The 18,644-nt window shown below is 37.3% G+C and overlaps 1 protein-coding gene across 1 annotated transcript in view; it reads left to right on the top strand.

Annotated features, from left to right (window-relative positions):
• Window positions 1–18,644, top strand: part of CRB1 (crumbs cell polarity complex component 1) — a 287,284-nt gene that overhangs the window by 198,691 nt on the left and 69,949 nt on the right. The window contains exon 6 of the mRNA XM_072648310.1: window positions 14,792–15,748. Within this exon, the coding sequence (XP_072504411.1) occupies window positions 14,792–15,748 (957 nt within the window). The remainder of the gene's footprint in view (window positions 1–14,791; window positions 15,749–18,644) is intronic.

Raw genomic sequence — 18,644 nt, 5'->3', positions numbered from 1 at the left:
ATCTCTGTAGCCAAAAGCAGCTTTGGCCACAGATAGCCTTAAGCTGCCTTGGCTGTTATACCTTAGTTAGAATCATAGAACTTAGAACCAGAAGGAACCTTAGAGATCATCTAGTCCAATCCTCTCATCTTACCTATGTGGAATATAACGTAGGGGAACCGAAGTCACGAGTGTTGTAAGAGCTGAAGACAAAACTAGAACCCAGGGTTCCTGACTCCCATTTCAATGCTCTTCTCACTTCCCCATGAGCTAAAAACAGGGGTATTGGGAGCTAATCAGAGCTGAAACAAAGCAGAGATGGTAAGCCTTTTATTTTATGTTGAATATAGATTTTATATTTAGGTTTTATTTAGGGCCTAGTGGTATCTCATGGATCAATAGACAGCACAATGATGACATTAGTTTTGAATTAGTCATTGGGGTTGGAAACATCTGCTCTGGATCAAACATAGACATTCCCAAGAAACATTTTAATGATATGGTTCATCGGAGAGATCAGATTCTCTGAGAAATGAATGCTCACATGGGTGTGTAGGCCCATGGGTTCCTTCCTGAAGCATTTCCCTTTGTGTAGGTCCAAGCCAGAATGTCAATTCCAAGCCAGGTTTCCTTATATTTAAATAAAAGTGAATCAGTTCTCATCTCAACAAGATATTTTCTTTGTGTTAAATACTGCAATCATTCTGTAATGTGTTGTAAGATGCCTTCTATCTCCTTTTGTACTAGAGAAAAATATCAAAAGCATTTCACTTAATGTCCCATTATGATTCTACGTATTAGTATATATGAATGTCCATCCACAGCGTACAGAAATTTATTGAGATCTCAGTGTGTGTGTGACTCTGTATTAGGTACTAGTATGTAAAGAAACATAAATTCTCTGTTCCTTATATGTACATGTAATATATAATATAATGTATTAACTTTCTGTGCCTTTTGTGTACATATAGTATATATTATAATGTAACATCTAAAATCTCTTCCAGCCCTAAATCAGTGATTCAGTTTTATCAATATTCAAAGTAATTTCCATTAAAAAGCATTCTAACATATTTCAGCATATATTATAATGTGATGTATATTATTTTTTATGTACATTTAAGGCACAGAGGATTTCTCAGCATAGAAGTGCCTAACAGAGTCATACATAACATATTATACATTATTATATTATAATGACATATATTGTGCATTATTTATACATATATGTATATATAATATATATATATACAAACAAGATAAGGCAAATGACACCAAGTACGATAGGACTTCACAAAAGGAAGAATTCACTGAGATAGGCTTTGATGTGAACCCAAGTAAAAGCAGTCCTTAGATAAATGAAGAAAGAAGTGAGCTACATAGAGGAGAAAAACAAACATAGGTGCAGGAATGCGCATGGTACATTCCTAGAATTTACTTACAGAGTGAACCATTCTGACTGGAGAGGATAGTTTCTGTAAGGGGATTGGGATGTTTGTAGTGAGCAGGCGGTAGGGGCCAAATTGTTAAAGGCCTTAAATGGCCAGACTCATAGGCCAATGATTCCCCTCAGGGCCTTTGAAGTTGTCTGTCTGGACTTCTAAAGCTGAAGCGCTATTCTCTGCCTTTATGAGAAATGCCCAGTTAGCGCCACCCAGGGATGTTTAAACCATCCTGGTTATGGCCGAGGTTGACGGTTACTTGGAATGGCAAACCCAGCTCAACATAGGAACAGGTTTTGTCATTCCCTGGAGATCTGGTCCTTAATCATTTACTCTTGACAAGGAACAAAGGGATAAACTAGAACAGAGCGGGTTCCAGGATTTTTTTCTGATCCAAGTCAATTAGGCGAGCTTTCACCAGACTGGATTGAGTTTCTCTGAAATTATTTTTCAAAGTAAAATCAACATGAGCGAGCACACGCACTGCTATCTTTTCTGCTTGTTAGCCCATAAAATGAGCAAAAATCACTGGTCGGCACCCACTGAGCTTCCAAGTTGGGGCTTTTGAAGTGCAAAGTCAACTGAAATGTTGGACTAAAATTCTGAACGTGCCCTTTTTGCCTTATTTTGTCTTTTATTTGCAGACTTCAGAAGATGTTTCCATAATAGTCTGAATCAATATCACCATGTACATTCTGTATTTTTTCAACTGAGAAATCAAATGTTTCGGGAACAAATATTATCACTTCTGGGGTTTGCTTGCGTGGGGGAGGGGATGGGGAACTGGTGCTCACCATGTAACCATTAAAATAGTGAATAAGTGAATAAGGTTTTTATACTATAAGATACAATTTAATTGGCCAAATCAAATGAGGGCTACGTTTATTTAGAAGCAATCACAGTGCATTAAGCAGCACAGATAGATAACCTCAATGCAGAAAACAAATACCCAGTAATGAGGCATTCATGGTACCTGCTCTGCATCTGATCAGTTTCACATGTGTGTTTTCCTGATAATAGATGTTTTAACTTCAAGTGCCCACCTTTGTTTTATTCTGAACATTTTGGATGCAAATCTTGCAGATATGAACAGCACCACGTCCCTTTTAATTCAAAGAAGCCTGCTGTAGTATAGTCAATGAAGGAATACAGAGGACCAGCTTTACCTTTTACTACCTGTGTGACCGTGGGCAAACCACCTAACTAACTCACTGGGCCTCAGTTTCCTCATTTTAAGTCTTTTCCAGTCCTAAATCATTGGTCCTATCTTCTTAACCTTCATAGTAGATTTAAACATCCATCAAAGAGCATTACCTCTCATCCTGCCTAGGGCCAATGAGCACATTGCATCTGCATTTGTATTCCAACCCCCAGTGCTGGATGTAACCTCTGTAAATCTGGGGAGAAGTTGAATGAGCTATCTTGTCCTAAAATATACATCAACTGATGATGAGTCTATCATAAATTAACTATGTCTGTCCCTTCAGTGACAGACTTTTCAGGAGTAGTAGGAGTGGCTAAAGCTTTCTTTCTACAGCTCAGCTCACTCTGGGAAAGCCCCAGTTTTTAGGAAATATATCTTTCTGTTTGGACTAAATTTGCATTTCTGAAGTTTCTCCCCAGTGCTACCCAATTCTGCACTCTGGGGTTTGAATAATCAAGTCTGATATTTCTCCCACATCTTCAGACTCTCAAATGCTTGGTGAACTATAGTGTGTAACAATAGGCACTTTCAATAGATTTTGTATTGTTGATTGAGCTGTCACATACAAACACCCTAAGTTTTCTCCTCTCCCAGTTCAACTGGATAAGCTCTTTCAATGAAACTTCATGTGGTTCAGATGCCTTTCACCATCTTGATGATGAAGCATTGTCCCAAGGTTCATGTCTTTCCTGCTTCTGGGTGAGCTTTCGTTTATCATCGTCCCTTCCACAATGTGACACCTAGCACTGAACACAGCACTGTAGGCATGTTCTGACCAGGACGGAGTACATGGATATGGTTATGCCTTTTTTCATTCAGTTAATATAGCTCTTAATATATAATGATAGGGTTTTTTGACTGCCATAATACACATTTGACTAATAGTGAGCTTATAACGTACTATATGTCTCAAATTGCTTTTTTGTCTCTCCCATCTGTGCTCAGTGATCTTGGATTATGAAACTGATTTTGTGAACCAAAATTTCAGATTTTACAAGTATGTCTATTAAATTTCATCTTATTAGATTTGGCCCACTGATCTAAGATCACTGGCCCAAATCTAATAAGATTTGGGGTCCTAATAGCCATTTAGCATGTGAGTTATCATTCCTAGTTAAGCATGCCAAAAAATATCTTCATACAAACCATTGATAAAAAGATTAAAAATCACAAGGCTGAAAACAGATCTCTACGAGAAACTTCCCTCTAAATTTGCATTGACTGATTAATGACTACTCTTTTGGTCTGTTCATTCACCCAGTTTAACATCAGGTTGACTCTATATTATTGCCCAACCCCCAATCTCTCTATTTTGTCTACAAAGATGACATGAAAAGACTTTGTCAAATATTTTGCACATAAGGAGGCAAACTGTATCTATAGCATTCCCCCTTTGTTTAACCATTCTCCTATGGAAAAAAAGGAAATTAATTTACTCTGGCATTACATATTCTTGAAATAATACATGCTCTTCATGTTATTAATACTTCCTCTTCTAGATATTCTTATCATTCTTATCATGGCTTATCATTCATCCCCTTTAATAATAAGTCCTAGAATTTCCAAGGTATTCAAATAGTATTCACTGGAGATTCTATCTTTCTTTTTTAAAATATTAAAATAGCATTCACCCTCCTCCATCATCACATCTCCTCTGTCCTTTGTGATCTTTCAGAGATCACTCAGCGATCCTATCTACTGGTTCTTTCAGTAACTTAGGATCTCTTCTGTTAGTGACTAGTTATTTGAACTATGGAGCTCTCTTATTATCTCTTTATTTAATCATGAATTTCAACTCTTTATTAGTTGTTTATTTTGTCCTTTCTAGTCCAGACATCATTCTCTGTGGTAAAGGGAGGGAAAAAAAAAAAAGAAAGCCAAGTTGATCATTTCTGCCTCTTTTATTTTCCACGCAGAGTAATCCTCCTGTCTTTTCTTTGATACCCTTTCCTTCCAATATAATTTTAAAAAGCATACCTTTTTGTTGTCCTTAACACTCTTCCCTAGCTGCAGTTCACTTGTAGCTTTATAACTCCTATTTCTAACAGATTGCCACTTGCCCTTGTTTCCCTCATCTACTTAACTGTTTGAGATCTAAGTCAGTCAATGAAGGGATAGGGTGGGTCTTGTAGAGAAATAGTCCAGAGTTAACAGACTTTCATGGCAGACTGTTCCAGGACAAAGAGGTCCCAACCTCTGAGAGAAGTTTCAAGGGGAGCTAGCAGTATAACTTCAAGATCTTGAAGTCCAGAAAGTCAGAAACTGGACAAGGAGAAGAATTCTCTAGGATTTTTTAGGATTCCATTTAATCTTTCTCTAAATCCTTTGAAAGTTGTTCTCCCTCAGTCTAGGATATAAGTTTACCCATCCCCAGCTTTCTTTAACTCTATTGAGAATTATAAAGTACAACAGTCATTCCCCCTCCCCCATCTCCCTAAGGCCTCCTCATTTCTACTTCAACAGCCCACTCTTTTTCACTGATAAGAATCAGGCCAATAAGAACAGCTCCCACCATTGCTTTCTCCAACTATTGAAGAACGAAATTATAATTAAGGCAAGCCAAGAATATTTTAGATGCTCTGCTTTCAATAGAGAGAAACTCTAGCAGAAGTTCTAATAATTGAAGTTTTGTATCACCACTGTAGCATGTTTCCATGTCAGTTTTATGATTTATTTTCCAAACTCCTCAAATATTTCCTGTTCTTTTCCAGGTGATCTGTAGCATATTCCCATGTTAATTTCACTTTTGTTTCTCATTCTTGCCCAAATGCTTCTGAATTTCAGAAGAGACAGCTTTTTCAATTACCTCACAGACTCTTGTGCAGACTAAAGATTCCCTCCTATAAGAAATGCACATGAACTTTGTGACATGAACTTTGGCTGTTCAGAGACCTTTTCTGATTATATACTGACACAATTCTACATAGTTCTGACAGCTGTAAGATAATGAAGATTCCACATCACTTGAACTCATCCTAAGACACTGCTTGGGCAAAATTGTGAAGTGAAACATATATTAAGCACACTTTTCCCTTTCACAATCATCTCCCACTGTTACGTTTCTTCCTTCATTTTTGCCTTCCTTCCAGGTAATCTATAGTGTATTCACATGACAGTATTCCTTCTGTTTCCCTCTAACTCATCTTCCTATGGACATAGATCATTTTATTTATCCAATAAAGGTATTGAAATTAATTTAAAAGATCATTCTCTCTGTGATGGACAGTTCAGGAAGCTAAACATGCTTTAGGTCTATTGCGTAAGCAGAATAAATGAGTCTTATGCTAAGCCCTGCTGACCTGGTCTGAGGAAAATGCACAGCCAATAAATACTAAGCTTCGTATCTCAACATCTTAGTGGAAGTAGGTGATTCTGGAAAACAAGATTTAACTTCTGGAAACATTATAAAATTATCACTAACTGGCTTTGCCAATGATTTAGGAGTTTGGAAAATCTTATCTTCTTCTGGAAAAATGTTTGCAGCCACCTCACAAATTTTTCTTCTTGCAATATTCACAGGTAACTCTCTTGTCTTATTTCTTACAAAAATTTAACACATCAAATCTTTTATAGCTTTTTTAAAAAAAAGATTTGTTTTCCAACAATGTTTAATAATTAAAGTTGATTTCGTTATTAGTACATTTCTTGGTTGATAATTAGAATATTTAAATAATGAAATTCAGGGTAGACATCATTGTAAAAACTCAAGGTTTCTGTGTCTCATTTAAAAAATGAATTTAAATGATTAAATCAAGGAAACATTACAACTTAACTAAAGCTTAGGAAAATTAAATGGCTTAGATCATAAATTTCTGTAGAAATCAGTTCCTACTAGCTGTTGCAACAACAATATCTTATAATAAGAATTACTTTTAAATCTCTTTAATATACAGCAATAGTGTCAGGGTTTTTAAAAATGTGTATTAATTAATGTCATTTACCCCAATATTCCAATGGATCTGTGATCTCATCAATGTGGATTTTTTCTTCCTAAGATACAGAGCACGAATGGATGGAAACTTTAGGATGTGTCAGGTAATAAAATATCACGTAAGCATATTTGTTTTAAAATTTTATTTTCAATATTAAAAGTTAAATTCCTGAGACCAAGGAATATTGAGAACATCATAAAATCATAATATTTAGCTCAGTAGACAATTTAAATGCACACTACCAAAAAAAGCAGCTTTAGAAGTTTCTTTCTTAGAGCATATATACTTGAGCTAAACACACCAACTTGGGTACAGTTAAAAAAAAAACCAACAAACAGCCAAGATGTCTGAATGACACAGACAATCCTATAAATATTGCTTAATCTGCTCATCTTGATTGACAGTGGACCTTGTTCTTTGTTCATCATTTGTCAAATAGCTGACAAAGAGGTTTCATTATTTTTTCTGTTTTTATTTTTCTGTGTGTATCAAATAAGATATTTTTGACCTTGTTTTCCCTTTGCAGTATCAAAGTCAAATTGTTTATGATGTCTAAGCAGAGGGAGGGGAGGGGAATGGAATAAGTATTTATATAGCATCTACTAGGTGCTAGCCAGTGTGATAAGTGTTTTATAATTATTATCTCACTTAATCCTCACAACTACCCTTTGAGGTAGGTGCTGTTACTCTCCTGATTTTACAGTTGAGGAAACTGAGCAAACAGAGGTTAAGTGATTTTCCTAAGACCACTAGGCTCTGAGACTAGATTTACAATTTGGTCTTCCTGACTGCAGGCCCAGGATTATATACACTGCATCACTTAGCTGCTTCTAAGGAAGGATACATATATAAATATTTATCTTTTTATTTTCCATGCCTAATTCTACTGTTTAGACTTTTAGTACATTTATGTTCATGTCGACTAGCATGTATATCTTTTCTCTCTTGCATTTCCCTGGAACTAACCAATCAATAAGCATTTGTTAAGTCCCTATTATGTGCTGGGCATTATGCTATACTCTCGAGATATAAAGATGAAAGCAACGTAGTCCCTCTGCCCCACAAAAGTTAGCATTCTAATGGACGAAACAACTTGGACATATATAGGTATATAAAAACTATGGTACAAGGAGATCTTAGAGGGAATGGCACTGGCAGCTTGGGGGGACTAGGAAAGGACTCCTGAAGGTGACATTTAAGCCAATTCTTGATGGAAGCAAAGGATTCAAAGAGGTGGAGGGGATGTGAGCCTGGAAGGACACCTTGACAGGAGATGAAACCATGTGTAAGGAAGAGTAAGTAAACCAACATGCCCTACATCATGGAGTGCTCATCGGAGAGTAAGGTAAGTTGTGAGGAGTTTTGCACAGCGATGGTAGTTGAATCCATGGTTTTTCATGAGGACACCAAATGAGGAAGAATAGAGAGAAAAGATGGGGGATCTCAAGTCAGACCCCTAGAAGACCTCCATAGTTAATTGATGGAGATCCAGCAGAGGAGATAGAGGAGAACCAAGAGGAGGAGTTAAATGACTTGCCCAGAGAAAACAGAAAGGGAAAAAAAATTGTTCAATCAATCCACAAGCATGTCTACTAGTCTGGGTACTGTACTAAGCTTTGGGGATACAAGGAGACAAAAAGACAGTCCCTACCCTCAAGGAGTTTACCATCTAATGAAGAGGTCATGCATTTTAGGCATAGGGACAAAGGCACAGAGAGGAATGTTGTTTAAGGGCAACAGCACACAAGGCAGTTTAACTACAACATAGTATGTGACTTGGAATAATATGTAACCACTCTGGAAAGACAGACTGGAACCATATTCTGAAGGGGTTTAAGAGTCAAGAAGAGAAATTGTATTTTATCCTTGATTCAATAAGCTTACAGTTAGGGAAGAGGATGCTAATGGTGACTGGCCTCTACTTTCTTGAAGTACAAGTTGAGTTCCTTTGCTGAGTGAACTGGAAAGAAGAGAGGGAATGATAAGGGAGAACAAAAGAGGAAGAAGATTTAGAACAGCAGTTGCAGGAAAAGTGATAGTCAAATTAGGCAAGAGTAAAAAGGATTGCCTTACATCAACGAGGAGCTGAGATGAAATATATATTTGTTGTGTGATTTGGAGTCACATGCTTATCTCCAGTGTTGTTTGATCTATTTCTTTAAAACAAGGAATACGATTCCATATTTTTTTTTTATATCTGTTAGGGGTCTTGGTTGTATCTATGCCCTTGAATTGCATTCTCAGATTTATTTTCTTTGTCAGGCTGTGATTGGTGTATAAACTACTGAGGTCTTGACAACTGTTGTTCTCCACCTCATTCCCAGTTATTTTGTCCTGTGAATTGTTGGGTGACTATTGCTACCCTTGTTTCTATGTCACAACTGTCCCTCTCCAAAGTGTCTGCTTTAACAATTAGATCTGGACATATTCCTTACTCCTCCCTACATTTTAGCATATGAATCATTCTATTTGCTTACCTCATTTAATGAAAGGCTTAACTTTACCACATTTTACAAAAATCACAGATAAAGAGTTGAAAGACACCACGGGAACTATCTTGTTCAACCTATACTTGAATAAGAATCCCTTCCACAGGATACCAGACAAGGGATACTTCAGCCTGTGCTTGAGATGGGGAACCCATGTGGTGTGTGTTGCATGTTAGAAGAGCTCTAATTGTTACAAATTTTTTCCTTTAACCAAGCCTGAATTTACCTTTTTGTAATCTCTGATCGTTGCTTCTGGGTCTCCCCTTTGAGACAAAGAAGAATAAATTTGTTTTCTCTTCTAATTGACAACCCTTCTGTACTTGAAGATAGTTATGGCCCTCTACATCTTCTCTGCACCAGGGTCATTTCCTTTAGTCAATCCTCATGTGGCATCATTTCAAAGTCCATAATCTACCTGCTTGCTTGCCTCTGGACGCCTTCTAGCTTTTTAATAACTTTCCTAAAATGTGGATCCAGAATTTTTTTGAATACATGTGTGCAGCTTTATATATGCTTTCTTTAAATTCATCTTTATTAGATTTGGTTCAGTGTTCTAGCCTCTAAATATCCTTGATACTGACTGTCTTCCAATGTGTAAATCTCAACCAGGACTTTATCCAAATCAGTGATAAATAATTGAAATCCAAGCATACTTCATTGGGGCACTTTATTAGAAAAGTCCATCTAAGATGATACTGAACCATGAATTATTATTCTTTCAGTCTACTCATTAAACATTTTAAAAATCTAATTGTCTTATTGTCTAGCCATCTTTTTCTCCAGAAATAGCATGAGAGAAACTTTGTAAAATTATAAAAACCTAGATAGGCTTCATGTGAAGAATTCCTTGATCAGCCAGTTTATTCACATTGTTGAAAAAAAAAAAGTAGAGTTAGTCTGGAATGCCATGGTCTTGATACAACAGTTGATAGAAATGCAATCTGTGATTATTGTTTTATTTTCTAGATGTTCATTAATCATTTCTTTAATAATATATCCTTGAATTTTGCCAGGAATCAAAATTAGTCTCACAAGCCTATAGCCAGCATTCTCCATTTTATTCTTTTTTAAAAATGGGGAAACTTTTGCCCTTTTTCAATTCTGTAGGGCTTTGAAAATTCGTCATGATCTTTCAAAGATCATTGACTATGGCTCTGCAATCTCATCTACCAGTTATTTTCGTCCAATGACTTGAACTCATTTTTTTCTTACTATTTTTCTACTCACTTTTGAAATCATCTTCCTATTAGCCATACTTATTCTGTCCTTCCCAGTCCAAAGGACTGTAACAGACAATTAGTAAGATATTCCAGAGTTATAATAGTCATATGCATTTTCATTCTACTCTAAAAAATTTAGTTTTTTTAATAGGAAAGGATCACACACACACATATATACATATATATATCATAAATGACATACAAGATGCTGACTTAGGAAGGTTTTTCATGAAATTAATTGCAAAGATCTGCTTTTTAAAATTTCCCCAAATTCAGCATTTCCAAGCTATCTTTGTATAACATTGAAGAAATTGTGCTGATTCCTCAGTAGGACCATCTGGGTAAGATGCAGACTTCTCATAGTCAAATCCTCACACACCAAAAAAACATATTTTTTTTAAAAAAAAATCAAGATTATAACTACTTTTTAGGAAAATAACAAAAATCTATAATGTTTTTTTTAAGGGAAGAATTATTAAAATCTAACCTAAAACAGGAAATGCTCACTTGATAGATTTTGCCCTTTCCTACCACATAGGAGAATGGGAAGTATCTTAATTTGGAGTCTGAGATCCTTAGTTCAAATTCTACCTCTGACACTCAACTCCCTGTGTGACCTAGAGTAAGTTACTTAATATCATTGGACCTGGGCAGCCTCTTAAGTCTTTTCTAGCCTTAAGTCTTTGATGTTATAATGCAATGAATGGAATGCAGATGAGTAGAATGTATATATGACAACATAAGTAAGTATAATTCTTTCCTGGTGGCTCCTAAAATAAAAGAAGCCCATTTTAAAGCCTAACATAGGACATTTCAAAGATATGGGGGAAATGCAAGTGCTCTTATGAACTCTTATGAACTTATCCCTGCAATCTAAAAGTTTTGGAGCCTTCCTGAAAAGAAAGAAGGTAGATAAATACTCTGAGCATCAAGAAGATGCTCTTGCAACAAGGAATGATAAAGATGAACCACAGAAGCTGTCAGATGAGAGCAAATCAATACAGATCAGAAGAAAAGGATTAGGACTAGTTGTTGTTCGGTCATTTTTTAGTTGTGTCCAATTCTTCACGACCCCCTTTGGGGTTTTCTTTGCAAAGATACTGGAGTGATTTGCCATTTCCTTCTCTAGCCCATTTTACAGATGAGGAAACTGAGGCAGACAGGTGAAGTGACTTGTCCAGGGTCACATAGTATCTCTGAGGCTGCACCCTGATGTCTTTTCCTTTCTTATGGTATCCTCACATTGTCACCACTGGGTATAACATCTCTGCTGTGGTAGTCGAGTACTCAATTGGACTTTCTGAGTTGGTGCTACTTTATAGCTTGACTTTTGCTAGCAAGGACTAGTTCTTTCTTGAATCCATAATCAGCTCTCTTCTCTTGAACACACCTTCTGGGGTGTGACTTGAATTGCTTTGAAAGGATTGTCACGTTCTCGTTGTTCCATCTTAAAAAGCAAATGATTCCTTTGCTGCAGATTGAAGAACTCCTCTTTGAATGGGCACTGTGAATGATCCTGACGAAGAAGCCAAGTAGGGTTGGCTGTTATAACCACTTATCTATTTACATTCTGGTCCCAGCAGGTTATGCTTCTAACTCAAATCTATTTTGAGTAAAAAATGATTTATCTCCTTGCTGATCCAGAGTTAGACAGAGCTTCATTATGCCAGGAGGTATAGTTACAGAACCAAAATAAACATAAAATATTCATCAATCACTTGTTTTATTGAAGAAATGAAGAACTCTTAGTGTTGTTGCTAATCGTATTTGTTCGTTTGAACAAAAGACTCAACATCCACTTTTGTTCGGGCATTTCTCCCTGCTGGTTTTTAAAAATTAAACTCAAATAGTTTCCTGGGCAGACATCATCTTTTTGCTTGGTATCTGAAGTGGCCAGTGACAGTTCAATTAAAAGAACAAATGAGAATCTTTCCCACAACTAACTGTTTCAGCCATTTAATCTATCAAAAGGAGCTGAGCGTTGCAATGGGGGAAGAATAAAAACAGACATAAAACATTTTAAAGCTTAAAGACAACTTTATAGACATTGTCTCTAGCCTAAGAGAGAAGTACTAAAGGCACATTCATTTTACATATGAAGATACCGAGGCTGAGTAGTTAAATGACTTGCCCATGGTCACATAGAAAGTAGAAGTCAGAGAAAGAATGCAAACACAGATTTCCCTGTCTCCAAATTTAGGATTCTGTCCCTTTTTCTCATACCACCTCCCCCAAATTTGCAATTATTTACTCAGCTTGGTCTTAGTAAATCAGAACTGGCCCTAGGCAAAATGGTGAATCTGGTTTTCAGTAGCTTCTCACCTTCCTCCTACAAAAAAGTCTTTCCTCCTGGTTTTCGTACCCGTGAGCTCTTGAGACCTAACTCCTCATGGCCAGGCCATGACTGCCCAGACTTCCTACAGGGACTTCTACTATGACCTTGAAATTGAGATCAAGCTCACTAGTCCATAGTGTGTAGATGCTGTTCTTATCACCACCACCCCTTTTCTGAAAGCAGGAGTATTTGCCTTCCTTCCCTCCCCCTTGACTTACTTCTCTTATTTCTCAAGACTTTTGAAATATTCATGATAGGGGCTCAATAGCTACCTCTGCCACTCTTTTCAGTAGCCAAGGATAGAGTTCACCTGGACCAAGTGATTTTCCTTTTCCACCTTTACTTTTCCTATTGAAGCCTTGCTCCTGTTTCCTCTAAGAGCACTTCATTTTTCCTAGACAATCTGCAGTGTAGATTCACTGCTGGGTTCCGATGTCTTTTCACTTCTTAATGGTTTCCCATCATAATCCCCACTCCTCTCCAGTGATTATAAAATCTCTACTGTGCACCCTGAGACTGTACCTCTTTGCAGCTGAATTCCGGGCTACTTCTCTCTTGAATTCATAATCAGATCTCTTGTCCTGAACATAACTTGTGGTGTAGAATTTGGACATACAAATACCAACCACTTGACTGAGGCAGAAATACAAATGGTGCACATTCAGGACAAATCACTGACCAGTTCCTCCTGCTCTCCATATCTGAAGTACTATTCATCATCTGGCATTGTAGGCTAATCCCTCTGGTATCAAACTTGGTGGATATAAATGTCTTTGTGGTGAGATTCCAAATCAGAAAGTCCAAGCCCTTGATATACCATAGAACAAAAATAGATGCCAGTAAAAACTTCTAGCATGCAGAGTCCATATCTCATTAATCCTTGGAGCTCCTCTAGGACCTATCACAGTACATTAAATGTAATAAATATTAATAAACATTTCATGGATGAATGAATATCTTTAGAGTTATTCTTCTGTTTGACACCAGAAGGGAGAACTAGGGACAATATGTGCAAACTTCAGAGAAATGCATTTTTGCTTGATATAAGGAGAGTGATATAACAGTGAGAGTGATACAACCATAGAATGATCAGCTTCAGAAAATCAATTCACTTCATCAAGTATTTATTAAACACCTGCTTTGTCCTAGACACTGTTTTAAGTGCCAAGGATACAGCAACAAAAAGAAAACAAACCTGTCCCCAAAGGTTTACTTCTCCCTTCTCAGAGGTCTTTAAACACAGGCTAAGGATTATTTTATCAACAGTGTTTGGTTTTGGATTAGATGACCTTTGAGGTTTTGATGCCCCCAACATTCTATGATCTGCAACCTGGTCCCTTCCTTCTTTGGCAAGTTTCTTATATTCTACAGCCCTTCATGAACTCTGCACCCCAGTCATATTGCATTACCTACAATATTCATCTCCCATCTTCATGCCATTTCATTGGCTCTTTCCCATGCCTGAAATGCCCTCCAATCTCGACTTCTAACTCTCAGAATCCTGGCTTTCTTTAAGACTCAGCTCAAGGACCATCTCCACAGGAGGGCTTTCCCATATCTAAACTGCTAATAACCATTCCCTATAAAGTTATTTATTATTTACTCTGTATCTTGGGTGTACTGATTTACACATGTTTTCTCTCACATTAGAGTGTGAGTTTTATGAGATGAGGGACCACTTTCCCTTTCTTAGTATTCCCAGAGCCCAGTACAGTGTCTAGCACTTAATAAATGCTTAAAAATTGATTGTTGTCAATTGATTCTGTGACTGATTTCTGCCTCAGTTTCTCTTTAAAGGAGTTATTCTATTATGAAGTCTAAAGATAAACCAGTTCTAAAGAGTCACTGCAAAATAGGTTCATTGTTATGCTTGTGCCTTCCCTCTGAGATTATCTCCAATTTATCCTAGACAGATAGGCAGATAGACAGATAGATTGATAGATAGATCTTCTCTGTACATAGTTGCTTGTATGTTGTATTCCCATTAAATTGTAAGCTCAGTAAGAGTAGGGACTGGTTTTGACTTTCTTTGTGTCTCCAGCGTTCAGCACAGTGCTTGGCACGTAGTAGGAACTTAATAAATGCTTCTTGACTTGATCTAAATAAACATTATGCAGTCTCCATACTTAAATGAAATCTGAATGTCTGACCTAAATCTACTCATTCAAAATATTTTCTGTCATTTAACAGGGATCCTCTGTGAAGACGACATTGACGAATGCTCCTCAAACCCTTGTAAAAATGGTGGGACCTGCGAGAACTTTCCTGGGAATTACACTTGTCACTGCCCACCTCAAGACTTCCAGGGGATAGTTTATGGGGGAGTGGACTGCCGTGATATTTTTCTGGGTTGTACCCTAAACAAATGTCAAAACAATGCAATCTGCATCCCTTACATACAAAATGGCCAACATGAATACAGCTGCCTCTGCCAACCTGGCTATTCTGGGTCGCTCTGTGACATTATGACTACCCTTTCCTTTGAGGGTAATAGTTTCCTATGGATCACTAGTGCTCTAGGACCAATCAAGGATTCTCTCTTTAACATAGCCCTTAGTTTTCAGACTGTACAGCCATCAGCTCTTCTACTCTTCCGAGGCGATAAAGACAACTACATAAAACTTGAGTTGCAGAATGGCTACGTCTACCTATCAGTCCAAGTTAATAACCAGTCTAAGGTGTTGCTGCACATTTCCCATAATACCAGTGATGGAGAATGGCATTCAGTGGAGGTAACCTTAGCAGAAGCTGTTACCCTTACTTTGCGTGACAACTCCTGTGTAGAGAAGTGTGTCAATAAAGCTCCTTCTCCAGTTGATAGTGACCAAGTGATGATTGCATTTCAAAACACGTTTTTGGGTGGTTTACCAGTAGGGAAGACGAATGATGGTGCTGCTCTACTTAACATCTATAATATGCATTCTGCACCTTCATTTGTAGGCTGTCTCCAAGACATTGAAATAGACTCGAATCTCATTACTCCTGAGAACATATCATCAGGTTCATCCTTCAACGTCAAAGCAGGCTGCAACAAAAAATATTGGTGTGAAAACCACCCTTGTCAAAATAGGGGACGCTGCATCAACTTGTGGCTTAGTTACGAGTGCGATTGCTACCGGCCTTATGAAGGGGTGAACTGTTTGAGAGGTAAGAATGTGCTATTTGCCCAAAGAGGGTTAAGCCACAAGGCTGAGCAAGGAAGACAAAGCTACCTGCTTGCTACTACTGCTGGCTAGAAAAACATAACGAATGACCCTCAGGGACCACTGTTGCTGATTGCCCACTGATGAGAAAGAAAAGAGGAGGTTAGCAATGTGCCTTAATTATTTTCGGGTTTTATCCATAGGAAGCCAGGGCTTCACTCATGCAGAGATGTTAAAATAAGCCAAGAGCTCTGACTCATCTGGTGCTTTCATCTTGGTGTTTGTAAAATGCCATTAAACTTTAATCATTTGCTGGAGATCAGGGATCTACTTTAAGTCTAATTTGACAGGGAAATACTCCTCAGGGGAGGAGGCCTCAGAAATATCCTCTGTGACTATTGAGTACAGGCAGACTTTCCCTCCTATTCCATTTAATGCTCTTCAAGTGAAGAAGCCAAGTCAACAAGCATTTACTCAATACCTACCATGTGCCAGGCACTGTGAAAGAGCTGCAGGATAATTTTTACAAAGTCACTTGACTTCTCCAAGGGGTTATTTAGCGAGATAGCATCCAAGGGACACTGCAAAACCTTTGAGCCAGATTGTTCAAAGTGGGGGAAATGTCATAATCTTCTCTCTCAGAAGAACCTAGGAATCTTTTTGCTTTTTTGTTTGTTTCCCTTTAGCACGATCCAGCTTGAAATAGATTCCAAAATCTTTAACTCTCAGCCATTTATTAGAGGCAATGTGCACAGTAGATAGACAGCTGGCCCTGGAGTTTAAAAGGCCTACATGGTCATAGGCAACTCACTTAACCTCACAGTGGCTTGGTTAAGTCTCTAAGACTCTCCAGTCTTACAGACCCAGTTGCCAGTCTGCATTTGTAGACAGTTTCCACAAAGGAGATTCCCTGGACCAGTGAAATCAGAAGTCAGTGTGTGGAGGTAGGGTGGGATCATTTCATAAGACTGTCACTGATAGCAATATATACATTCTTTCTTTTCACTATTAACATTATTATTAGCAGTAAAATTATTACGATACAGTGACAATGCCTGAAATTTAATTGCAACAGACTGCTTTGAAGTTTTAGCAATAATTTATCCCAAGGTTTGAAATGCAATGTGGCATGTAGAACAACATCTGGTAAATATGTGTTTCTCCTTTATATGAAATGAAATTAAAACCATTCATGGCCAGCATAACCTTCTAACGATATAACCTTATAAGTTAAGAATGGTTAAGAATTATTAGAAACTATTCAGGTTTCTTTATTTCCATCCCCACCCCCCACCAGGACTGCAATATTCTTTACAAATCATGGCCCTGTTTCATTCTGAGGGAAGGATTCTGATCTGTGCAATATTTTAAATGGAATGGCAGCCTGTAATATGTGGGCTTTTTTTTTTAAAGAATGACGGGCAGAAACACTCCAGTTAGGGAGACCCTAAGCAATGTTTCCTTTTTTTTTGAAGAAAAGTTGCTGCCAAGTATTTAATTGACACTAGGCAATATTTTCACTACATATACAAAATAGCAAACAGATGTTGACTTATTTTGATCACCTTCCAGATGTAGTGACCCATGAGGTTAATACTGACCATGCTGATGCTAACTGTCCAAGAAAAGTAGGTTCAAGGGATGTTTGGTTCAGTAGGCTTTGGTTTTATTTCTAAGATTTGTTTTCTTTTTATGAAGAGAAACAGAAAATTTGGGGTACTGAGCTGTATTTTCATGATGTGTTTCCTCTCCTCTCATTTCAGCATCCTCTAATTTGCCACATCATTCAAAATGTCCTCCCTTTTAAGCACTTGGAAAATTCAAGGCTGCTTCATAGAGAAAGATCTTTTCTCCCCAACAAGAATATAGAGGGGGAAAAAACCCTTTTCTTCCTGAAAACTGTCATTTTAAATTTAAAGGCAAATACACATATATGTGTGTATATATATATTAAATGTATATGTGTGTATATATATATATATAATACGTATTTCTACATATCACCTCATTTAACAAGCCAATAGAGAAAAAGAACTAGTTAGTTATAAAATTAAAATATTTTGTACGTCACTATTAATGAAAATTATCTGTTGGGAACGAACAGAGGGTTTGTTCCCGTCACCGACTATGCTGACAAGACCACACTGTAGAATCAGACTGGTGGAGAGCTTCCAGGGTTTTTAGAGTGTATGTGCGTGTGTGCGTGTGCGTGTGGAGAGAGAGAGAGAATGAGAATATCTCTTTCACTCTTCCTTCCCCACACATCCCGCTCACACTTAATCACTTTTCAATATGTGAACAATGGCCACCAGGTAAATATGTAGGTGTAGTACAAGTCCCCAATCAACAATTTGGTTCTGACAGTTTCCCATAAGGATTCTTCTCTACTCATTGATGGCTAAATATAACCAACAAACTCCTAAATTCCAGTTTCATATGCTAATCCAGTAAATACCAATTAACTTACTTTATAGATGTTATCTGGCACATAATAGGTGATTAATACGTACTTATTGATTGACTGATTGATGAATGGAATATCCTTCTCTAGAGGGAACTTGATAAGTGATCAAGTACAGTACTTGATCAGTACTTGCTTACAGTGTGTTATCTGAGGGACAGTTGTCCAAAAAGATTATTTCCACTGAGGTGTCTCAGTGTTTAATATTCCACTATTAGAACTTCATTTCTTTGGATTGGAGGATTATCTATATCAAAAACTGAAATCAATTTCAAAGGTCACCTAGGCCAATTCCTTCGTTTTACAAATGAGAAAACTGATGTCCAAAGACATTAAATGACTTGCTCAAAATTTCCCAGGTAACAGAGACAGGATTCAAGCTCAGATCCTCAGACCTCTTTCTACTTTACTCTGAAGGCATTTTCAGTATCAAGAATGC

This window comes from Notamacropus eugenii, chromosome 2 (genome assembly GCF_028372415.1).
Source record: "Notamacropus eugenii isolate mMacEug1 chromosome 2, mMacEug1.pri_v2, whole genome shotgun sequence".
In the NCBI taxonomy this organism is placed as follows: domain Eukaryota; kingdom Metazoa; phylum Chordata; class Mammalia; order Diprotodontia; family Macropodidae; genus Notamacropus; species Notamacropus eugenii.
Note: the sequence above shows the minus strand (reverse complement) of the source record. Positions and strands in the feature narration are given on the sequence as shown.